General features: G+C 29.1%; 1 protein-coding gene and 1 long non-coding RNA gene across 11 annotated transcripts; one reads left to right on the top strand and one right to left on the bottom strand.

Annotated features, from left to right (window-relative positions):
• Window positions 1–1,826: 1,826 nt before the first annotated feature.
• LOC132947834 (uncharacterized) lies at window positions 1,827–5,855 on the top strand. Its single transcript, XR_009664939.1, has 3 exons — window positions 1,827–1,980; window positions 2,049–2,218; window positions 5,713–5,855. It is a non-coding gene; the product is annotated as an uncharacterized LOC132947834 (long non-coding RNA).
• Window positions 5,836–27,139, bottom strand: LOC132947831 (mitochondrial genome maintenance exonuclease 1-like). 10 transcript variants are annotated; one of them, XM_061018063.1, is made up of 9 exons: window positions 26,383–27,139; window positions 25,837–25,984; window positions 24,433–24,501; window positions 23,525–23,649; window positions 12,215–12,507; window positions 11,890–12,129; window positions 7,033–7,246; window positions 6,777–6,909; window positions 5,836–5,982 (listed from the first exon to the last, which is right to left on the bottom strand). In XM_061018063.1, the coding sequence occupies exons 4-9, from the start codon at window positions 23,575–23,577 to the stop codon at window positions 5,836–5,838; spliced, it is 1,080 nt and encodes a 359-aa protein (XP_060874046.1). In that variant the 5' UTR covers window positions 23,578–23,649; window positions 24,433–24,501; window positions 25,837–25,984; window positions 26,383–27,139. The 10 variants fall into 10 exon arrangements, with proteins under 10 accessions (XP_060874046.1, XP_060874044.1, XP_060874045.1 ...); XM_061018061.1 differs by lacking the exon at window positions 24,433–24,501; XM_061018062.1 differs by lacking the exon at window positions 24,433–24,501 and having other exon boundaries at window positions 26,387–27,139.
• Window positions 27,140–27,390: the final 251 nt, after the last annotated feature.

The following is a 27,390-nucleotide window of genomic DNA, read 5'->3' as shown; positions in this document are numbered from 1 at the left end:
ATTATTTTCCCTAACATCGTTGATTAGGAATTTCAATGTACTTCACTTATTGATACCACTGAACCATAAAATAATTCACACAGAAACTAAATCTTATACGTATCGATAAATAGATAAATATTTAGCTTGTACACGTGCTTCGTGAGTCATGAATAATTCTTCAATTCTTTGATAAAACAATAATGTATGAAATAATTACTTATAATAAGTACAAGTTCTGTACGTTAAAATATGTGTTTGTGTTGGTTGATTGTGGGTAGATCAAGATGGCTACCTAAATAATATGAGTATTGATACAATGTATAATAATAATTATATAATTATTTTTTATTTTAAATCATGGATCTAAATATTGTTAATATTTAAAATTTAAAAATTCAAAATTATAATGTTTTTCAAAATAACTATTATTTATATTGGTTTTTGTAAAAATTGTGTGATACGGTTACTAATCAGTCAATTTATTTAGAAATTAAATTGTTTTACTTAATAGTAATTTCTTTCATCAACAAAAACTGTAATATAAATAAAGAAATCTATTGTTTTATCTCTCTACTCGATTAACTTCAAAATCACTTGTATTTGTCCTTAAGCTATTTTTACAACCCTGTACAAGATAACTCATTCAGTTAAAATACGGTATTAAAAATATACACAGAAAGTTCATTAACTTTAATTTAAAAGGCTCGTATTTTGGTGTACATTTTTAATACTTACTGCTTTACTCACGCCATTGTTTAAATGTTTCAAGCAATCCCGTACAATCGTCGTCATTTCTTAAAACAGAATGTTCTTTTTATAGACATTTTTAATTATTTATTAACTTAATGCATTAACCAACAAGATTGTTTATTCGACTAGATTGACATAAAATTTACTAAATTTACTTTTCTTATGATTAATATAATCGTTTGAACATTTTTGAGTTATCATCCGAATAATTTAAAACATTATTTATTTATTAAAACCGATAACTTTTAAAATGTCAAGAGTTTTAAACGAGATCGTTCGCAAACCACTAGTTTACTGAACTACAGTACGAACCACAACAACTTAAAGGGTCATAAAAAGAAGCGCATTTGAAATAAATATCATCTTTATTGGTAGGTACGGTAGTCGTAAATTATATTGAAACGGCTTTATATGGATTTTATAAATTCGTTTCAGATGAAACGTTATAACTCGTTACTATACAAGTTCATTTTGAATATAATGTAAACAAAATTATTAATTAAATAAACCTTGAAACATCGATTTATAGCGCAGGCTTTAAATATTATTTACAATACACATCTACCTATATTATACTGTATAATATAGTGCAGGTGATTAATTTATCATGAACCAGGCAATATCAAAATAAAATAAAAATTAAATTAAATAAATTTAAAAAAAAATCTAAACGTCAATGATCATAATAATAATATATTATTATTATTGTCCACACCTACATTTTCTTATGGTTTTAACTTTCCAGGATTTTAATCTTACATAAGAAATTTAAAATCCCTTAATTTTTCTTAGGTATTGGGATATTGCATGATTCGCACGATAAATTATCCCCCCGGATGACTCCCCCCCACACGGCCGGAACTTTTCAAATTAGTTCTAACTAATTAAAATTTTATCATTATCAATATTTTTTTCGTCGCTTCTTTGTCACCTGCTATCAATCCTGATAGCCTATTTTACAATAAATCGGACACAACGCGAAACCTACAGCAGGCACACTCGTATTATCGTACAGCTAACGGCGCTGGCGCATGTCCAAAACCCTAGGGTAATTATAGACATGGTGCACCACATACACACATACACACACACACACACGCGATATGTATACATTATACATACACACACATTACACATGATATGCACGTCCACATTCGGTGGTCCAACGACGTTCGTGCACATCGACGCATACGACTGTCGTTATTCTCTGGGCGCGAAGAAAGTCGTATAATATTACAATAACGACTGGTAAATTTTTGTTATTATAAATATTATAAATATTACAATTATTATATTATCGTCATCGTCGTACGCAGCTCTGCTTTGTCGACGAACTGCGAAACTTGAACCAAGCCGACTCAGGACGAAACATGGAGGCACTGTTGGAGGAAAGGATTCAACTGCTGCAGGAGCGCATGAAAGCGATCACTGCGCAGCGAGAACAAATCGAACAAGCTAATCGCGGGCTAGAGGAAGAGCTCAACAAGTAAGTTCAATCGCTCATTATCGTGCACACGTGCCTACACACTTAAAAAGGTATTTTTCCGAAGGTTGAGGGTTTATCCCTTAATCCAAGAGATGACCAACTTTTTTTTTACCCTTGGTGGACCAAGAATTTTAAATTTTTCCTTTAAGATTTAATCGAATAGAATTAAATTGATATTGGTGCAGGATAATGTTAACTCAGCGTTCGTGCAAAACGACTATGTGTTATTTCTATTATTAAGCAACTACGTATAACGACGATAACGCTGCGACACAGTTTCATGTCTGATTAACAACGTATGTAATTGACAATAACGAATAGGAAAAGGAGAAATATTCATTAATTATATTTTATTTCACATACGTTTTAGGTTAGTGTGAATTAGTTCTATTTTTCAATACTTTATTTAATGCTTTTGTGGGCCGGTGAATAAATTATCTCGTGCCGTAATTGGGCTTGCTCTTTGTGCTCAATTTGTGTCCACTAGGTGGACATTTAAGTGACGATGAAATATTGTGTAGGTATATGCAAGTAATAGTCGTCAAAGAAGCCGATAGAAATGAATAATCATATATTCGTATATATGATTATGCTCAACCGAAGAGGAAAAAAATTGCAGTTATATATTTATACGATAAATTGATCAACGCAGATACGTTCGATAAGGATCACGCGGTTCTTTTCCCATACATAAATAACACAATATTTCGACGTTCGTATAATGTAATATATTGCACGTGGTGTAGCATTCTTCCTGGCAATTTAATAAAAGTGCTGCAGAGCCGATTACTACACTGCACCGCCTCAGAATCAAATGTTTATTGAGTTTTGCGGTATAGGATATTGCGTTTGAAAAATAATATATTTCTTTATAGGCAAACCGTAAAATAATATTCGTACAAATATAATGTCCCAAATAAATATGTAAATAATATTAACATCGTAAACCTGCCATGATGATAAAACGTAATGATCGTCCAATGTGCCTACCTATGCACGGAACGCCTTCAAAAATATCCAACGGATTTTCCATACAAATAGAATTTTGACCCGATTTAATCATTTCATCGCTACCTACTATATAGTGATAACTACTACTAGTAATTAAATATAATATAATTGATATAATTATCAACGTTTATTCTTGTCTACTCGCTGTCACTTATTTAAATATCATTATTACAACAGTGTTTTCGTAAACAGGGCACGGGTTATTATCGGATGTTAACAATATATAATAGGTATAGTCCATAATTCACCTATGATAAATGTAGGTATGTGTATTCATATATAGATATAATGTCGAATTCATACGTCACACGCAACTTACAAGTAGAATCTTTTTGAAAATTAATTTTCCTGAATAAAGTAGTTTATAAAAACCAAAGATCGTTACTTTCTAATTAAAACACAGATACCAACTATATTGATTAAACGTCATTACCTTGTGTCGTTTTCAAAGTCCAAAATCATTGCAGAACTATTTATCAGTTATTCTGTAGGTACGTAATTTATTCGTATACGGTAAACCTACTAGAATCTAACAATTTATTATTTCTCGGGTATCTTTATATAAGCACATTATAGAGAACTAAATAGAAACAAGGAACTCGATCTAGTGCTCTACTGTATGAAAGGTATCTATTGTAACACTATTGAGAATGTCACTGTAATTGATATGTTATATTTGAATTTAATAACAATTATTCATGAATCATTGAATACGAAAAACGATTCTGAGCCGTTTGACGGTGTGTCTCAGTGCCTGCCTATATATTATACTAAGTATATTTTACTATATATTTCTATTTCTATTCATACGGTAGGTTCCATCAAAAACCACCCTAAAATAGTTAAAAATCCAAGAATTGGTTACTGCCCAAAAAGATGACGACGAACAGAAAAATAAAAAAAAACACATACCTACATCATTGTAAAACCAATAGATTCACAGCTTCGTTTAGAATCTAAAATTGATGTTTATTACAAAATCATACAATTTCACTAAGGTATTCATCGTGGCACACCTACTTAAATACCGATGCGTAGTATTTCAGCAAGTACTGACAAATTGGTTCAATTACGATTTGCAAATAACAGTGAGAATATAGAAAGAAAAGAGAAAAAGCGACATTGTATTATTGTTGTGGTGCCTACCTAACGAAAATGACACAGACGTGACGGGATTTATTCGAAAGTCTGAAGCTTTTAGCTCCGTTTAAAATCCCTCATTATTAAATTGTTTCAATACATATATTACAACAAATATGCAATGCAAAATGCTAAATGGACAAATTCCTGAATGTCTACATTTGAATAATCACAAAAAAATTACGTTTTAAAAGTACCTAATACATTATACTTACGTACCCTTATCCACCTTAATCTATCCAATCATTTATCATAGTAAAATGTCTCGGATGATTTTTTATGCAAAAAGAAACATCACGATATCAGTTATGTTTTGGTTTCATTATTTTCTATTTACTATTAACTAATGATTAAATTAATAAATAAAATCACTTTACTATGTATCAATGAACTAAAATATTATAATGATCATTAAGTCTTAGATATTATAAAATTATTTTTATTGTATGGTGTATTTTATATACTTGAAAAATGAAACAACTATATAATATCATTATACTATATTGATGTAATATGTGCTTAAACAACACCACGAAGTGAATAAAGAAGTAAAAAATAAATACAAACGATTTATTCGAACTATTTAAGGTGTTGTTTTATTGAATCGGCGACAAAATAATTACTGAAAGAAAACGTGCAAGAGTTGAGGACAAAGACTTTAAAAAAGCTATAGAATAGAATAACTAATAAAAAGTTGGAAAACAAATATTTTATTAAAACGCATATCGTAATAAATAAATAAAAGTATAAAATATCTATTGTTGTTGAAGCAAACAATACATTTTGAATAATAGACTTTTCTTTAAATAAGAACTCAATTAAAAAATATTTTTTTAATTAACTTAGAAAAAACTGCATTATTTACGTAAATAAAAGTAATTTATGTTACTAAGAATCCTTATAAATTACATTACAATCATTAACTTAATCTTAATAAATAAAATATATTTATATACATACTATTACAGTATTACATAAGTATACAGTCATTACCAAACACATTTTATGAAGAAAAAATAATATATATATATATACACAATAGGTACTTACAAGTTATATGTGGCTAAATAAAATTGTTCTGTCAAAATCCTATTGTTTTTAAAAATATAAAAATATGCCTAATAACAAAGTTAATGAGCAAAAAAAAAATAGTATACTGTTCTATAAGTTTTAATTTTTTTTTAAATTAGTACCTAGATTTTTACCTTACATAACTATACCTACATGCGGTTAATAGATAATATTAATATCACAATATTACGAGATATTACGCATATAACATGTTGAGTATATTCATGAATTGATTTTTCGTATTATTAATGTTTAATTTATTTTGTTTTCAGGCTCAGTAAGAATTTTGTGAAAATTACGAACAATGTCAAAGTCACAGATGAAACAGAAGAAGAAAAAACGAATTAATCAGTTCCTTGATGTATTCAATTATATTAATTGAACTATAACAATAATTACTTAAAACTACTTTGAATTTGTTTGTATTTATTCAGTCTTTCCATCCAAATCTTCCAATAGTCGAGACACGCTTGTTTTGTCAGTTTAAAAACATTGGCCGGATGACCGTCGCTATACGCGACGACTACTAATCCTTCTTCAACCTAAATGAAATTGCATAATATATTAATAATTGTAAAAGCTTTTGATACGGCAACACATCTATATACAGTAATTAGTACTATCACGATACGTATATAGACGAGAAGATCGTTGCTTAAAATAGGTATATGGATAACCTTGCAAAATGTATTTCGTGTATGTACCTAAATATAATAACAAGTATATTACACAAAAACAATTTCCTTGTATATATAGTGTAAATATATACCTACGACGAAACTTAAATAACGAAAGCTCTGTTCACGCCATACAGCACCGCCTATCTCCAATATCATAACCACCTTAAATTACGGCTATTTTTTGGTCCCAGAGATTTTTTTTGAACGTCCGAAAAATGTATCACGGAACCCGCGTGTAATATGGCGAGTAATCCACTAAATTTTCCCCGGGGCCCATAACTCACTCGAAAATAAAGTAGGTGTATCGTGTACATGGCGCGTATCATATATTCTATTATGCCAATAACAACAACACGCTCGAAACGTGCCGAAAAAAAGTTGCGTTTCATAATTAATGTTTTATAATAGTAAAAAAAAAAAATAATAATAACGTCTGAACATGAACACAACTTTATAAAACGCGAATTCGGACAAAATCATCATCATCATCCATTATTTTTTATATATAGAAGTTTGAAAGTAACTGCGTATAATGAACCTATATGTATTATGTATATATATAGTAAACGTAATTAATTATCAGTAAAAAAAAAAGCTTTTTTTCTAAAAATCTAAAATTAATTAATTCAACAAAAATGCAGTACAATGAGATTTACCTTAAAGTCATAGGAAATGTCGTTATTCACAGCCCCCATATAAGCTGCCAATTGAATAGGCGCGTCGTACGTCGCCTGCAAACTGGATTTATCACGTGACGACTTCTTCCATTCGATTACCACAGGAGTGTCTCTGTAAAACACGACAAGCAATAATCATTGCCGTTTAGGTGTATGATTATCGATTTGAGGTATGTACGTTAAAAATACTGGTTTTGTCAGTCATTATCCTATGTAGGTAATAACTAGGTATTACTTGTAAAACGCAACGCAGTCCACGATGCCCCTGTACGACAATCCGTCGTGCACGACCATTTTTTCCACTAGAATCGGTTTCGAAACGTTTTTTAAAACTGCATCCAAACTTTTCCAACAGTTTTCTACTTCGTCGTAATGGCTTACATCCGGCTGGTGGCCGGTTAAATGTGCCTGTATTTTAGTATGCATAGCACTTCCCATGGCCATTAGTTCTGAAAATTGTACGACTTATACACTTATAATAATAGTACCTAATAGAAACGTTTCGTTCACAACGCTTCTGTTTGTATAAAACTTGCTTTTAAAATATGCTACAGGTAGGTTAGTTACCTACAATAAATTATATACGAGACTACTCATCTTTGATGTGCGGTCCGCCTATACAGTTTCAGTTTTCCTACGTAATATTTCTTACCGAAATATTATTTCTTATCGAAATTTTATTTCTATTAAAATGTATACAAAATGATTTTTTTTTTAAACCATTACCAACTATTGCTAAAAATATAATTAAAATCTTGTATCAATATAAAAATTAATTATTTTAAAAACAAGTTGGGAAAGCTCACTCTGTGAGCGTGCTGAATTCCCGGTTTCTATAAACGTAGTTTTAAACAACACCGCCACAATATAAGCTAGGTACTCGTATAATTCCATATTATACTTTTTAAAAATAAATATTTAATTACCTACCTCTATATTTTGGTACCTATTTTTTTTAATATTGGCTTCTATGAATCTATATTAAATACTCATATTTTTATATTTTTAATATAATACCTATTGGTTAGTATGATGGTAAGAATTAACTTTTAATAAAACCACGGTTATAAGATCTTAATATAAATAATAAGGTAACTAACGGACGGACAAGCACAGCGGGGATCTATAAGATGTTCTAAACTTACGTTAAGAAACCTAAAAAGCGCAGATCACGCTATTATGAAAAAAAAACTATAACGATGATGGACAAATTTTAATTTTTGGTTAGGTTAGGTCAAATAAAATCAATAGTTTAAAAAAAATAAGTATTATATATGCCTAAATGTTTGGAAAAAAATCATATAACTAACAATTTTAGTAGCTGTAGCTTATTTCCATAGTAAAACGCGCAATCCGCGTACAACCCATATTAACCAAAATAATTAATGAACCCAAAACTTGAAAAAGGGTTAGGGCATAAAACTCGTGGAAACCATAAAACTGACATCTGTATCCCAATTCAAACATAATAAGACAAATAAATTGAAATACGTAATTTTTAAATGATTTGTTTACAGTACTAGCGTGTGTATGAGCGGATATGGTTAGCAAGAATTTGCTGATAAAAAGAAATCACTCAGCGGTGTCACTTTTTGTTTAAATAAAAAAATACATTAAAAAATGTCAGCGACTTATCAATTTGTGCGTAAAACATTCCATTTCATATCTAGGTACAACTAAATGTCAGGTGTAAGGAAGTATTGGACCCTAACTTACCTAATATTTGACGATTTGTAAGGGTATCAAGAATTTATAATACAAGTATAGAGAAATCATAGTCTGGGTTGTGGTTTTTATTCAATTCCTTTTATTATAATTCAGGTTAATCAATATCATCTTAAGAATTTCCGGTATCGTGAAAAATTAAGTGATACATCAATTTTGTTGAGATTTCACTGTAAAATGTAAGGGCGGTAGTACTTATATATTTTAATTGTTATAACTTAGTACTAAATACACCTCCTAGAGAATTAATTTGAATTTCATCTTTCTCATCTGAGAATAATAAATTGTAGATAATAGTATAGAAGTACGATAAATATTTTATATTCTCTAAATCAAACTCTAGTGGGATTCCAGGTAAGAGCACTGCAGTGTTTCCTGTATAGTAAGCAGTTCTTGCATATAACGTACTTATAACTAGGTACGATCGTTCAAAACGAATAACTTAACATAAATATATAATGTGATTTGTATTTTTTCCATTGTTAATACGTAATAATACCACCATATACAACTATAGTACACCGTATTTTGCAAAAACAGCATTTTATAGACTGTCCTACTATATAGTTATATATAGCTATTTCAACTCTCAGCTATTTCGCCGTCGTGTTTTTCCCCAAATACCTAAGTTCCGTTGGGAATGATCTCCATCCCCACGCCCCCTTTTTTATGAGTATTTTCAAAGCCAACGAGACGATATACCTGCTACAGCAGTTACAATTAAATTAAACGATTTTCCATTTGTGATTAAAACGGCTCACGCTGCTGCGCATATCGAATTATACTGCGCTGAATAAAACAGTGTTGAAATAGTTTTGGAACGCATTTAACGCCTATACTGATCGAGGGAAAATTCAAGAGTGGCGCGTGTGTTATTCATGGACATTATATTAATGCTCAGATTAATATTTAATGCATCCCCCCCCCCCCCCCCCCCGTGGCATTATATTATTATTTAATTTCGTCAAACAGTCCGATTAGCCGGAGACTGCAGACGAGTGCCGCTGTAAAAAAAAATTGTTTGATTAGAATTTAGAGCTCAACTCGCAACGTTCGTACGACTCTGAACTAACGGCGGCTAGTCGAAGCAGAACTATCATATTATATGGTTATAATTATTCAGTACTATGGCATAACAGCTGGTAATGTCTATTGACTATACATTTTTAAGCATATTGAACTATATTATGTTATGCACTTATTTTAATTGCGTAAACAAATTTGCATTTTCCGTGAAATTTAGTAGATGATATATACCATTGGTACATCGTTACTTGTTTAGATTGTATACATTTCGTAGAAGTTATATCGCCCCCGTGAATTTAATTCTGATTACCTATGTATTTACCTATGTCCTATATATATACCTACTATTATTATATATTATACAATAAGAGTACCAATATATTAATATGAGTGCGAATCCACTCAGAATTCACCCCGGTGGGTCAATACCCACGCCAGAGTTAAATTATAATAATGTTGAATAATAATGTGTGTATTGGTTTGCTATTGTTTATTTAGGAGGTCTGCAAAATTTTAACATAAAGCCGCTTCAAGTAAGTGAAACCATAAACTGTATAATGTATAACTATTACCCGCGGTATTAACTGATCACTTTAAAATATATTCTCTTCAGATGTTATAGAAGAATCATCCGATTTCTAGATAAAAATATAATATTATTATTGAAACAAGAAAAATTGCCCAACTTGGAAAAATAATGAACTGTAATAAAATATACACCGAGGTCATTATCTCAAAGGCACAATATATATACTGTGAGAATTAATAGTAAATGCAATATAAAGGTATATAGGTATACTGCAGTAAAAAATTAATGACATACTTTGACGATTTATTACAAAAGTCTAGTCAATTTTATTTTACTTTTAAATGGTTTCAATAGTTTAATTAAAAATCTCGATATCCGATTAGGTTATGGGCACTAAATACTGACCACTAATATCACATAGGTATAATAATTATTATAGTTCTCGTATGTGTTGAAAAAATGTTCATAATATAATATAATAGTGTCTACAATATAATACATTTTACATTATTTTTATTAAACAGAATTAAATTATTTTGAAAAGCAAACTTTAGCTATTTAGTATATAGTATATACCGCGCCATATTCACCGGTGTATTATTATATTATGCCCGACAGTATATTAGATTTACGGCGTTAAATCGAATTTTCAAATAATAAAATTATTTTTTCATCCGATATCGGGATCGAAAACAAAATAGGTATTATTAAATATAACGTATACATATGCGTATAAATGTAATATAGAAGCAGTGGTGTAATTAGAAGGGGGGGGGGATGAAATATGAGGTTCTATCCCTTTTGAGCCCAGTCAATACAGCGTGATACAGGGTGATTGTTTTAACGACGAACACTTGTTATTTCGAAAACCTACTTCAGCTACTTTGCATTTATAACATTTCATTAGAAAATAACGATTTCCCAAATTATATAGTTCAAGTATGAGTATTGTTTTTGGTTTTTGTTCGACTAAAGTATAAATATTTATTGATTAGATGTTCGGGAGGCCATTATTGTCAGTGGGTTCACAGAGCAAAAATGAGATTCGCAAAAAGTAGTACCTAATACTTTTCGAAATAATGAGTGTTCCGAGTTAAAAACAGATTACCGTACATATTAGTATTTAGTATATTAAAAACCTATAATGGTACCTATAAATTATAATAATTATTATATCATTTTTATCTTATTCTCTCAAAACCCATTTTCTGTAACTGAAAATAAGTATTATAATAATTATGTCATAATGATAAATGATAATATTAATACATAGGTACTTTACATAATTAAATCGAGTAATCAGTAAAAACCCGATCATGAGAAAACATTAAAACTTATTAATATTCAATTCTTGTATACATTTTTATTCTTGCGATAAAAATGTATAAGTGAGATAGTACATTTTATGAGGATTTTTCATTTAGTTTAATAGTTCAATAAAATATGAAATAAAAAAAAATCGTAAAATGAATTTTAGTCAAAATTGAAATTCTACAAAAACCTTGAATTGCATAACTTAAAATATAAAATGTATACTTATATTTTTATACTACTAAGTTGGTATGTATTTTTAATCTCACGTATTTTTCTTTTTCATGGTTAATAGAAATAGAAAACAATTTATATTGTTATAAAGACATTTTCCGAATTCTATATAAGCTGCCAATAAAATGTTTTTCTTTTCGTTAGACTATACAATAGTTAGAGCACTAATTCAGATGTAGGTATAGTACTTAAGTATAGCAGATGCCATATTATATATTTTTTTAGCCATAAAAAAGTTTAGTTGCTTTTTTAAAACACAAATGTTACCTCTGCTGTATTTATTAAAACCGTCTTCTCCCAGCTTTTCAATCATACTCTTTTTCCAATTTTCTAAAGCTGCTTTTGACTTCTCTGACATTGTGGTATTAAGAATGTTTGTTACCGAAGGTATATCACGTTTAGGGGTTTCGTGAATAACCATTTCGGATGGCACTTCGGTGGTGTGCTTTCTGTAGTAATCTTGGTTTAAATTCTGCTTTGAATCATTCACCATACTACTGATACCATCTATAAATTACATTGCATATCGGTAAGATAAACATTTAAATTAAAATGATGTGTTTATAGACGGCTGCGTGCGAGTTCCTCGTACCTTCCATCGTCGGTTTGATCTGTGACTTTAAGCGATTAAGATAATTATTTTCTTTTTCCTTCTCGTCGCCCACGATTTTGTCAGCTAGTTTCAAACGGTGTTTTCGCGTTTTGTTCGTCTCTAACAGATCACCGAATAACTGCTTGGTATCTTTGTTCATTTTTTTAAACACGGTGCCCAGATCTTTTTTACAATCAGTCGTTTTAAAACGTAACAAAGTCCGTATCCCAATCATATTTAATCCGATATAGTGACTTAAAATCGTATAGGTAGGTCTTATAGGAATACAGCACCTACACAACCAATTAAAACAACAAAAATATTAAGATAATTATAACAGTAACAATGCACAGTGTATAACATAATAATTAAAAATCACAAAAAATGCATTAGTGCATTACATTTAAATTGCAATAAATGTATTATTGGGGAAATTCAAGGAAACAAATTAATTATAAAAAACTAAAAAGAGTATCAAAAACAAAAGCAAATCGTATTTTTTCATAACTAATTAATTAAATTCTGTTGTTTTGCTTGACGTAATGACGTTCCGTGTCAAAACTTACAACAAAAATGAAAAATTCAAATAATTTAAAACTTGAAATTATCCATGTATCCGTTACTCTCCCCTCTATAGAACGTTCACGTAAGGTAACGTAGATTAAAATAATAATATATATTATATTTATAATTTTTAAATTAAATTTGACGGACAAAATATGCCCGAGTTACCTACCTATATAGTTTGAAACTATTATAAACAATTTTTAATATTTTAACTCTTAAGTACTGTTACAGCGAAGTTGACATTTTCTCAAAGTTATATCTTTTAAGTAGGTTAAATTATAAGACACATTTAATATTTATCGAATATACCGGTTGAAACGTAACATACACACACACACACACACACACACACACACACACACACATATTTTTTCAAAAATCATTGATGTTTTTGAAAATATTTTTTTTAGATTTTAAGTTGTTAAAAACAATATTATTACTATTTTTTATCATTAAAAATGCTTTAATTTATACTTTTTGTATTGCATCTTTTATTCATTATTACAAGGCAGAATATTTTTTGGGGAATTTCGATACATAAAAATCAAATTTCAGACGGATACCTAGTTTTTGAGTGATAACTTATAACATTCAAAACTTATAAAACTGATTAACTACAATATACTTGTCCGAAACTTCATTTTTATAGATCAAAATACTCCAAATAATATTCTATTGCAGAATATGAAATTATAATTGTATGTTATAATTCAAAAGGTTAAAAATTACAAAAACGTTATAACTCATAACGCCAAGTCCAGAAAACAACACAAGTAAATTTATGTGATTGGAACAGACAAATTATTAGTACTTACTACTGATATAGCGTATAAAAGAATTTTAAATTTATCACTCTCTTAAACTTACCTATTAACGTTCAATGTCTTTTGAAATGCCATTATTTATAAGTTATAACTTGATAATAAATTTACCAGATTTAACATTTAAAAAGTATAAATATGTGATCTAAATATTATATAATATGAGTTATGACCACAAATACCATAAAATATATACGTCAAAATAATGCGAAATTAAAAATCAACGACTGACAAGTGGCAATAGTGTTTGACCGTTTGAGTGTCTACTAAAATCCTGACAATCGATAATTTCGCAAATCAAAAATTAGATTTAATAAAACTAAAATGTATATCGAAATGTAAATTAATGTGTTGTGACTAAACACGGAAAAAACAATCAAAATAATGTAAATAAATAGTTGACTGAAAAATACGTTAGAAAGATATAAATATAGGCAGTGGCGGATTTTCAACATTTTTCTTGGGGGGGAGGGGGGGAGGACCTAAAATATGATATGTATTTCAAATGTATAATTTTTATTTTTATAAAATTAATTAATTAATTATTTATGTATATATCAGTATTTGGAGGGGACCAGACCCCTTGGACACCCCCCCCCGCCAAAAAAAAATCCGAAACTTTACAAAATTATCCAAATTACTAGAAGAAAAACAATTGATAAATATAAAAATAAAAACCTAATTTTTAGACAGTTAAAAACAAAATATTTTTGTACATTAAACGAATTTAGCAGATCAATACTGAAAAAAATGTACATAGGTAAGTGTGACTGGGGGATGACGGTAATCTAATTGAAAACTTAATTTTCCGGAAACCATCACTGCAGTGATTCTAATAAAGTAGTCAATACATAATATAAAATGTTAGATGCAATATAACTACCTACTTCCGTTTAAGATTTTTAAATCAAATGCAATTAAAATATTATTTTAATATTTTAAAAAATAATTTAAAATTACTGTCATTACCCTTGGGTTAGGCCAATGATAATCACATAAATGCCCATGAAAAATTAAAAGGATCATACAATTTCTTTTTATCATATTTAAGACTTTACAAAATATTAAAAATTGCTCATATTATTACCAAATAGATATTTATTGGAAATAATAACTAATAATAGTAATAAGTAATAACTAATACTACCACCATATTGACTAATAATTTATACCCTATTTTAAAATCTTTTAATACTCATACCTATCATTTAAGATTCTGAGCGAAACGATGAATGTATTGATTTTATAATGATGTGTTTTTTTTTTAAATTTTTTGTGTCTGTCATCACCTTTTAGGACAGTAAAAGTGCTTTGATTTTCTTCAACAGTAACTTTTCTGATAGGAAAATGGATCTAGTTGGTACTTTGGGGTAAACATTTCCCAGTAGTTTTCAAAAGCGACGTGAAAAACAAAAGAAAAATTAACGAAAAACGGGACTTTTTACGCAAAATCTGTTTTTGAGAAAATCAATTTTGGTTTTTGGTGTAACTCTAAAACAAATGACCGTAGGGACATGACATTTTGACTGAATGTTTATATTAGCATTTTCTATACACCATAAAATTTACAAAATATTTTGACTCTTTTTGAGCTGTTTACGGCCATTGTCAGTTTTCAATTTTTTTAGTTTTTTTTTTTCTATAAATATCAGTAAAATTGTATCTGTTGAGTAAAAAAGCTTGAAAATTTAATAGAAGGCTCCTAGGTTATTGTTTCAAAGGCAGATGAAAAAAATTAAAAATCCTTAGTCACAGTTTTTATTTATAAGCATTTAAAGTTCAAATTTTGACAAAATACGGAAAAATCACGAAAATAGCAAATTATTTTGAGTTGAGAATTCATAAAAATTTTTCTTTTTAAATTCAAAATTTGAAAATGTAATATAAGATTACTCATAAGTTTGTCTACCTTTATCAAAAAAAAAATGTCTAGAAGAAACTTAAATTAAATTTTTATGAGCGTTTGAAATTCATATTTTTACAACATTTGATATTCACTCGATATCTCATGTAACGATTTTCTAATTTTGTTGTAATTAAAAAACGTATGACTGTAGATACCTGAAAATTTCTCTGAATGTTTGTATTAGCATTTTCTATACACGATAAAATTTTGAAAATAATTTGACTCTTTTTGAGCTGTTTATGGACATTGCCAGTTTTCAATTGTTTTAGTTTTTTTTTCTATAAATATCAATAAAATTTTATTTGTTGGGTAAAAAAGCGTGAAAATTTAATATAAGGCTCCTGATATATCGTTCTAATGGCAGTTGTAAAATATTAAAAATACATAAGCACAATTTTTTTTTATAAGCATTTAAAGTTCAAATTTTGACAAAATGTATCAAATTTAAAGTTTAATAATTTTTTTGTAGTTAAAAATTTATAAAATGTTCAACTTTTATAGCTAAGGATTGAAAATTGAAAACAAGGCTCCGCGTAAATAGGTTACATTATATAAATTACTTTATTCACAGTAATATCATCAAATATACTTGGTAATATCATAGGCTGACTGACCGTTCTCGCTCAGAATCGTTTTTCTTATACAATGATATTATACCATTGAATTCAAATTTAACACCACCCATTACAGTGACCCACTTGTAACCTACTGTACAGCAGAGCGACATCTACTTACCCACCTTTTTTTTTTATGATTATGTAACTACATTGTTAATATATTTTTGTAAACCTTACATCTTGCTGGTTATTGAGAAATGCAAACAAAGAAGAATAAAACAGAACAAACCACCTCGAAAAATGTTGTACGAGGATGATTTTTGAAAAATGCAAAAACTAATTTCACCATACGAATCACACAAAAAAAAAAATTAAAAAGATAAGAATCCAGGCTCTAATTATTATTATAATACTATATCTGTATTTCATACACGTACCTTGTACCGATAGCTGTATAGGCTATTTCGGGTTATTAATCATAAATATTGGAAATATTGGTACGCACTCGTACACTATAATATTAAGTCTATATCATAATATATTTATATAGCCTATTATAGGTAGCTATAAAATGTCCATAATTTTAGAAATATTTTTGTAGATAGATATATATATATGTTATGAATTCAGAATTATATTTACCTACATAATAATATGTTTACAACTGAAATATAATGGTCAATAACAAATTTATTGGACGTGTACCCTGCAAGTATACCTATATGTGATAATTATTACTTTTATTATTTTTTTTTTTTACTATTGTTTATTTTAAAATTAAAACCAGATGAATGTTCACAAAAATTCGATATATCTGTTAATGTATTTCTTTCCACCATATCAGGTTACAACATATTAAATTATTCATTTTGTGTGCACACGAATCGCATCGGTAATTTTTTTTCTAAGTTAATATTGTTTTAACCTCGTTGTTATTGCAGACACATAGGTACATAAATTATAATTAATGTACATGCGCGTCATTACTCATTCGAATGGGCATATTAGTATATGTAACCTACATATTATGTACCTACAATCTACATCATATATGTATATGAATTAATTATAATATATTATATAATTAATTACATATTATAATATATTAATATCTACCTATATTAAACATTTAACCTATTAAAACTGTATAATTTGGGATTAATTAATAAGTAATAAAAAAAAAACTAATATTAAATCATATTTTTGTCCGTCGCAAATTCGATATATAGTGTCGTCTTCGCGGTACAAGCTATTAAATTAAAACTTTGAAACAAAAAAAACCCATATTTTTAATAGCAATATGGTTGAAACGTAAAAACCTAGTAAGAATGTATCAAGAGCCACAAACAAGTATTAATTTTGTTTTACTTAAGTTATGAATTAGTATGTATTATATGCCTACGTATACCTAGGATAGTAAGTATGTAATTCATATTTTATTTTTGTACGACAAACATGTCCAGCGGACTTCAATTTATAGTAAAACCGCAATTGATACTGCAGTAGATTGTACACTGAAAAGATTAGTTGTGCGTAATGATCTAAGTAATACTGGTCTCACATCGCCAAACATAACGAGCACAAAAATGTTCTTGTTATGTATGGATTAGGAAAGTAAATAATATGTAGGTTTTTATATAAGTTATAAATGTACGACGCGGATTACACAAAATTGCTCTGCGGCCCGAAGGTTGCCGACCCCTGATCTATATAATATGTAATCTCTATACTAGTTGTACGTATTTTCGCGCTCGATCGAGGGCATCAGCTTCACAGGTGGGCATATTATTATTATAGGTACGTGGTAGTGTTTCGGACACGCGAATATTATTAATGTCTGCAGTCTACAAAAAAAAAAAAAACGATTTTAATGGAATATAAACGTAACATGTCTCGAAGTAGAGGTAGGTAAGAGCCTATTTACGATTTCGGCGATGTGGTTAATTCACGGCCAATAAGTGGGTAGGTGTTATCCGACAGCGCGCATACACTACCACACATTAAACTCACAATAAATTATTATGTTTTGACTATTCCAATAAATATGACTTTTTTTTGTTTTTTCGCCTACGAAAACATTTCAGCGACGTCCCTGTCTATAAACGTGCGGATGTAACATTTTGAATAGATGTCTGGTCAACCTCACTAATATCGCCGGACGTCGGTTTTATGTTTACGCCGCCGACGCGATTTGCGATCTGTATACACAGTACCTACACAGAGTAGGTATAATAATATAATATCGAAAATATCTGACGATTTACATACCTACCTAGTTTAAAGTGCCAGATTTCGATGCAACACCGTCAGAAACGAACTGTACTGCAGCAGTGTAGGTATACAGTGGAAAGAGTCCGCCGTTCGCCCGCCAGTCCAATTATAAACTGCATTTTTTTCGCCACATTAAACGTTTAGGTACAATCGAGTATGATCAACACTGATCGATTCGATGTACCGTATAATAAAATCCCGCAATATTGTCATATAATTTTGTGCACACGTACTCTACGTGCGACGCCGGCCAACCCCTGCACGCATATTATAGGGTCGTCCTCGAGGAGGTTGTGGGTCATACCAACTATACCTATATTACGTTTTGAGAATAGCTATATAGGAGAAGAGCAGTGTTATTTTTGGATCCCAATATATTTTATATTTTTATATAGGTATAGCTGGAAAATAAATGATTTTTAGTCTTCTAGAACGTGTTACGAGTGTGCGAGTGAGTCGGTTTCTTTGAGCGACATAATAAAGATTTTTAATATAAATACCCTATCTTATCTATCTATGAATAATATATTATAACTACCGACCTATCGGAAGTATATTATATACTAGTATAAGTATATCTGGTCAGGTGAGGCGAATCATTCTGTCCAAAAATAAAAGGTACATATATTAATTATACTGCCCAAATTCCATGATTGTAACATTTTTTTTTTGAAATTTTTATCATTGAACCTATTTTAAATATAAAATTGCTACTTATGCAGTTATACCATAGAACAATATTATATGTTCCATCGTTTTCAATCGTTCCAAACATTAATTTACATTATATATAGAAACATCAAATAAATATTTAAATTTTGAATTACAATTTATGAATCATAAGACGAAGTGTTTACTAGTTAGTTATTTGTTAATGTCTGTAATTGTTTTTAACCTTGCCAGACTTTATTTAATGCATTTATGGTCTGAAAGTTATTATTTCTTTTGCAATGTTTAGATAGCTATAACAATATAAGGTATTTATTTTATACTTATATAATAATGTCTATGGAACTACGCGTATAGAAAGTATAATATACCTAGTAATAATGTATTTTTTCGCCAACTAAAAAAATTAAATACTATAAAGAACATGTCTCGATTCAAAAAACCTCAGTGGTACATTTATAATTTATGTCATCGTAAATTATGTGAAGACAACTTCTGACCGAGTTTAAACGATCGTCAAAAAATTTTAAAAATACTAATATTATTATGTTAAACAGAAAAAAAATCTCTACCAGTAGGTATTAACACTATTAATTGTAAATTGTAAATACGTCGAAGGTACAATCACCTAAACTCAAATGTTTAACGAAGTTACATTAGGTACGTATAATAATAGCATTAATTGAATAATAAAACACCAAATAAAGGAAATAATTCTTAAGAGCATTTAGTATAAATCATTCCCGTATAATAATTCGTATTCCTTCAAACATGTGTCATCATATATATATATGCCATAATATTAAAATTACATAAATTATTATTACATGAAATCGTAAAAAAATATACATTTGAGTAAATACTAACAATATATATAAAATATATAGGTATAACATAACTATACAGTAGGTATGTAAATTAAATGAAATTCAAATGTATAAATAACGTGGGTTAAAATGAGTGTTTTCAGTTTTTTTTTTTGTGAAATCATGTATTTTTAACTTGAACAGTTGAACTTTAATATTTTAACCAGTGTCGACAGGCTTTTACAATTAAAGTACCTCCTCCATATTATATATAAGCAGTTACCAGTGTTGGGCCAAATCTATTATTAACCAACGATTAAAGTTTATAAAGATTATATTATCTACAATTTGAATTCTATAAATTTATTCAAATTGTCAATATACGGATAAATATACATGATTATAATAGGTATATTAACACAAATTCTAAATGTATATCAAATTTTTACAATTAAAAAAAGGTGGATTCGGCTCTACTGTAGTTTACAATGTAATGGATGGTGTTAAATTTGAATTCAATAATAGGTATATAATATCATTGTATACGAAAAACGATTCTGAGCAGAGACAATTAGCCTATATTATAATATTTTTAAATTACAACAATATAACTAATATCGTAATTCTTTGTTTGAGTATCTAATTTCAACCAAATTTCATATATTAAACAGCAATAGAAAAAACTGTTTATATAATTTTTTTTCTGACAAATTTGAACTACTCATGAGACACTTTGTTTTAAATTATCAATCCTTAGCTACCCTTTACTAAAAATTGTATAATCTTGTAACTAAGTACACAAAGTATGTAATTGCAATTTTCGAGATTTTTACGAGTCTTGCAAAATTTTAAATTGCTATTATTTAGCAACTTATGAGTAACCTATTATATTAAATAGTCAATCTTTTTGACATATTTTATTGACAAAATAAAAAAACCTAAAAAACAATTTTAAAAAATTGAAAATAAATAGATATAAATAGCACAAAACGAGTCAAAATATTTTGAAATTGTTATACCTAATATTATAAAGAAAATGAATAAAATAAACATTTGGTAGAAATACAATATTCATTTTTAAATTATAACAAAAAAAAAATCATCGTTGAGAGTTCGTTAATTATAGCTGAAAGTTTGCAAAATGGGTCGAAAAAATTTAAATCACAAAAATAATAATTATTGTGGATTTACGCTCAACTTATTTGTTGATTTCTATTATCAATTTATGAGGAACATTTTGACCAAGCGAACATTTTTTTATCGATCCCATTTAAAACAAACTAATAGAAATCGAAATTTTCTTATGCTTATAAATACTTCAGTCAAAATATTTTGAAAATTTAATGGTGTATGGAAAATAACCCAAAATAAACATCCAATATAAACAAAAATGTTAAGTATTAATGGATATTAGTTTTAATTATTCTAAAAAAACTAAGTCGATTTGGTCGAAAACTGGTTTTCTTTTTTCCTTTAAATTTTGTTTGTTTTTCACAATACTTATGAAAACTACTGCGAATTTTCTAATTTTACCTTTCAAAAGTAACAACTAGGTTCACTTTCCCATCAAAAAGTTGAAGTTGAAAATCATATCGTTGTTTTTACTAGGAAAAATGTTAAGACAGAAAAAAATACACACATTGTAAAATCAATACATTTATTGCGCCTCTCAGAATCTAAAATCAAAACTAAACAAAATTAATTATGGACTATGTTGTAATTTTAATCAAGAAGTATTATTAATTTTATTTGCTATCTTTTTTGTAATATTTTATCATGTTAATTCTTTATTTGTATTGACAATTATACAAATACATATTTATTGAAACGGATAAATTAAAAATATTATATGTAGATTTATTAATCTTAAACAATTTTAATCATAGTTTTTTTGTCCAAAGCTAAGGGGTCTTAGGTGACTTTCTTACAATGTCCGGTAAAGTGTCGGTTAACACTAGCCGACTGATAACAAATTGTATTACTGGCAGAATTCAGTCAGTTAACTTTAACCGGACATTGTAAGAACGGCCCTAAGTCTATGTCAATGACTTTATTTTAGCTCAATTAAAAATAAAAAACTTAAATGTTAGTTTACATGGTATTTCAAACTCTGAAACAACCAACTATAAGAGTTAGCCCTTAGGAATAATTTAGAATTTAGATTATAATTTTAAAAGATAAATAATTTATTTCCATTAAGTATCTACTTATTATATATGTACCAGTTTTGAACATTTGGCAGGAGGTAGATCGAACAAAGGAGTATACTATAATAAGAGTAGGAATTAAAATTCCTTATGTAATGTTAAATAATCCAATATATTGGATAAGAAAATAACTTATACATAAAATATTATAGTAAATGAAATACTTAGGTAAATAAATATTGAGCAAAACAATGAATTATAAATAATAAAAAAAATGTTTTAATTAATTAAATTTTAGTTATTTTGTTCATATAAAATTTTAATTTTAAAATTTGTCTTATTTGTTATATCTTATTCTATGGTTTGGTAATACAAAATTTATATTAACTATAAGTGCACTTGTTTATTAAAGTTAAAAATACTCAATCAACATAAATAATCATAAAGTATTAACAATTTGTTTAAAAATTTAAAATAATGTTTTTACAATAATGCAAGTGACATAATAATATACAAAACATATAAATTAAAAAGTTAAACAATTACTAATTAAATATTATAATACTCATTAACACATAATATTACAGTATAATCTTTACATACTTATAATTAAAAAAATATAATATCATCACTTTTTAAGTTTTTCATTGCCTTGCGTTGTTCTTCAATGGCTTTTCTTCTAGCAGCATCATATTTTGAATTTAAAACCACTGGTTTTTTTGGTTTCGTTTTTACTTTAATAGTTTTGATAGGTTTTTCTTTGTTTTGGTCTTCGTCATCAGGCCAACCTTTATTACTTATATCAATAATTTCTCGCATTTCAGTTTTCACCTGTTCGACTTGTATTTTGACCATATCCCAAAACCCTTCTAAATCATTGTTTTTGGGTCTGGATACATCATTGAGTGCACAGGATATATTACTCTCACATAAACCAAGAAATTGTTGAATTTTTTTGGACATTAACAGATTTGATTTACCAACGATAGCTTGAATACGAGCCTGGCCATTTTCAGGAGCAGTTGGTAACAAGCATTCTACCTGTGTTACTAATTTTCTTATTGCATCACATTCTAAGTTAACTAATTTAATAAAGTAGTTGCCACCAGTAACTTCTACATCACTACCATTTGTGACTTGTGAGGGTTTAATTTTTGGGGGTGGTGAGTTATGATTTATTACTAATTTTGCCCGGAATTGAGGGTTGAGCAATTTCAAGACAGGCAAATCATGTCTGTCAGGTGTATGTTCTCTATGTATTACAGTTGATTTAGGAATGTTGTTCAATCTTTTTTCCTTAGGTGACACTTTAACACTAGAACCGTAAAGTCTTTGAATTGTGTTTATAACTACTGAGTTAGCTGATTCAGTCCTATAATCGACTGTATCAGTAATTGGACATTTTGTCATAATATTTTGGTCTTCCATGTTACTATTAACTGTACGTACATTGATAGGACTACAATCCCTAGAGCGACTCTCGCGTTTCTTGCTATCGTACTGTGTTAAGGATGATGTATAACCATTTATAGATCTAGATATGTTGACATATGATGGAGACTTTACCTTGTAAGGTGGTTTTTTGCACGTTCGGATAGAATCGTCAATATAGCGGTCATCTGTTGCGTCTCTGGTACTCATCACTGTCAAGATAGCACACTGGTTTAATCACTTGATCAACGCCATCATTCCTGTTGAATTCACACAATTAAAATACCTTAGAAAAATGTATTTTCTGATACTTAAAATAATTGATAAATAAGATAGCCAGGTACTATATAATAATATTGTTAAATTGCAGGGATCGCCAACTATATACAAGTGAGCTGCATTAAAAATATTAAGTATCTAGTGATTGGCGACTATTTAATTAGGTAGGTATAGCTATTATTTATATTATTACATGCAGCATAATAATAAATTGCACATCTAAAAATATTCTTTTATTATTTCTATATCAGAAAATTATACGTTTTTCATCGCTAATAAACACTTAATTTGTATATAATGTTTAAGATTATGCACAAGTTTAACCGATATTGGAATAATTAATCTTTAATACGATCAATCCTGTCTAGAGGAACGATAGGTTACTGAAAAACTAAATAAAACAAAACAAGATCATCCAAAGAATGATAAAAAATATTGCAAGAAATAGAACCAAAAATGTAAAATAAAATAAAATGTAATCCTTATAACCCTACATGAATGTATAAGTACAACAAATTTTATGATTTTATTAAATTAACTGAAAGGTACTATAGGTAGGTAGTCAAGTATTATGCATAGGTACTTAATGTTGGTACTATCCACTTAAGATAATTTTAAACAAATATTTTAATAGAAAAGAATTTGTTTGTATATTTATGTTTATTTGTTTGATTTAATAATCATACAATATTGAAGTACTATATTAAAAGATACTTATTACATTTTTTTTATGAATAAAATACAAATGTATCAGAGGAACTTACGTTGAAATATTCTGTGTATAGTCTGGTATCTTTAAAATTTTTTCAAGTTAACTTGGTAGGTAGGTACTTCTAAAAATAATAATATGAAATGGAAAAAAAACAACTAGGTATTTTCTTTTCATAAAACTTGAAAGTTATCTTGACACAATAAATAACAATTAATAATTATACTAGGTAGTTAACAGTAGGTATTTTTTAAATCCTTTGAAAGAGATTTCAATAAAATTATATATTTGAAACTAGATTGCTCTAATAGAGAAAGCGTTTAGAGCACTCTCTTTTTAAACAATTAACAATTGGGTAAAACAAAAATAATATCTTAAAATGGTAGGTAGTAATATGTAAAATAAAAAACCAACTACAAGGATAACATTAGCTTTAGTAAAATCACAGAATAGATTAAATTAAATTTATTCTGTGGTAAAATGTTCAAATAATTTGGTTCATTTTTGTTTAAAAGTTAAAAGAATGACTCATTACATCATGACAAATAAGACAACTAGTGTTTAGGTACATGAAAAATATGATTAAGGGCTGTTCTTACAATGTTCGGTTAAGTGTCCGTTAACTTTAAATAGAGATGGAAGAACGGCCCCAAGATAAACAAATGTCAATTAAATTTTATTAGATTTATATTAATTTCTGTGTTATTCTTTTATTATTTAATGTACCTAACAACAAAGATACATAATTTTAAAAATTTAAAACATTTTATAGTTTTCAAAATGTATTGACAAAATGTTTATATACCTACATGTATATTTACCACCTATTTTGTTTAAAAATTATAATTTAAGTTTACAAACAATACAAATAACATATACCTAGGTACCTAACACACCTTACCACAATGTAACTTTGAGAAGCTTTTCAATAATATATCATAGTTTATATAGCCTAAACAGAATATCTTACAATATCATGTACCCAATGATAATAGTAGGTATCACCCATTGATATTTTGTTTTATTTATGTGGTGGTAAATATAAAAACTTTTACAATATAATATATGACTTATGTTGAATCCGAGGTTAAATCTGAAAGCAAATTAAAATAGCCCAAAAACAAAGTAGTGGGTATGGGATTCAGTACAGTCTTGTGAGAATTCAAACAACAATAATGGTGCATTGGACGATTGACAAACATTACCTATACAGCGAAGAGCGTACAGACTGGCCGTGTTGAAAATTTAGCGTCGGACAGGGTGACACGGCCAAGGGTGACGGGCGAAACACAATACACACAGTACTTAAGAGGTAAGAGCAGTGCAGTACACTGTAATACAACCTACTATATAGATTACAAAACACATAACGTGCATAATGTGTGGGAAGGAGTCAGTGGACCGTGAAAGTTGGCTTTTGTTGACAGAACACAGAACACACCCCGAGGGGCATCGTTACCTTGGAGCCCACAGTCAGTCAGTTGCAGTGTTGAGACGGCAACGGTCGCAATAGTAACTGCACAGGGCACGCACAATATAGACGACGCGGCCACCGGGAAATTGATTGCGCAAAAGTCTCCCTCGAGGCGATGATCGACAGGAACGATCTGTTATTATTACGAGACACGAGAGTAGGTACAATGATTTGTGTACACACTGCACCACTGTGGCAGCGGCTGCTATAGAAACTTAACTATTATGTACGCAAATTAGACTGTCGCATGTGCGACGAGTGTGTGCGTGTGCGTGTGTGTGTGTGTATGTGTGGATGTGTGTGTGTTTGTGTGTGTAGGTAGGTAACAATATCCGAACGGTTATTAATATTATGACATTTTTTTGGAAGGAGTACCTAGGTAGGAACGAAAAAATAAATCGGTACGAAAGTGAAATGGGGCGACTGTGGACCCACGTCGGGTCCGCAGCCTAGAAAGTTGAAACGAGTACGTACTAGCGGAGATTCGGGTATAGTTGGGTGCATATTATCAATAATCTTAAACGGACTTACTTACTGGTTCGGCGATGACGAACACGGCTATTCCCCGAAACCTGTGATGTCGATATTTCAGTCGGCAAGTATTTGGTCTTGGTGTGTGATAAGTAGAAGACCGACTACTATTCGTCAACTATTTCTGTACGACGGACGACAGTCGACGAGTGACAACGACGACGATACTGAAACGACTCGTGAGTCGCGAGCGGTGACTGGCGAGTCACGATTTCGCGAATCGGCACTGTCCGATAATAAATAATAACAATATTATCGTTATTCGAAATATTTAAATATGCGGCGATGACGGCAACGACTTATCGTCAATCGTCATCGTCATTATTATTATTATTATTATTATTATCGCTGCCGATTTAATTATTATGATTGTTATATACTTATATTATATTTTAAAAGACACCTTAAATTTAACCTAAAATAGATAATACGAAATTCCTACACAATCATACGTCCTAGTGGCCAGTATAATTGTCCGTCGGTGTCGGTCACGGTTGTAGATATCTATGCTATACGGACAATTGGTCCCCGCATAAAAATTACGTATGCGGACAATCGGTCCCCGTCCAATATTTTTTCCTTGAGACGATCAACATTTTTTAGTAACATTTTGGTATAACAGTACCAGCATCGAAATACCAACTATGCTAAAAAAATATTTTGTATTTAACTTTTAAGCCAGTAACCAATTGTTGAATTGCGTACAAAATTAATACGGGGGGCAGGACGTCGGGGGCCAATTGTCCGAATGTGGCGTTTTTTCGCGGGGACCAATTGTCTTAGATCCATCTACAACCGTGGTCTCGGTCTTGATGTTTCGAGGTTATGTCATTTCCGTTTCCGACCATCACGTTTGTTTAATATTTATTTACCTTCTTAACTACTACAGCTGAGCTTACTGCCTACTTTATTTCTACCAAAATACTCTTATTGTATTATGTGATGTATTGAGTTGTATTCTGTGATTCACCCCTAGCCGCAACAAATATAATATTATTATCAACTACC

This window comes from Metopolophium dirhodum, chromosome 6, assembly GCF_019925205.1.
Source record: "Metopolophium dirhodum isolate CAU chromosome 6, ASM1992520v1, whole genome shotgun sequence".
NCBI classification, from domain to species: domain Eukaryota; kingdom Metazoa; phylum Arthropoda; class Insecta; order Hemiptera; family Aphididae; genus Metopolophium; species Metopolophium dirhodum.
This window is presented reverse-complemented; position numbering and strand designations above follow the sequence as displayed.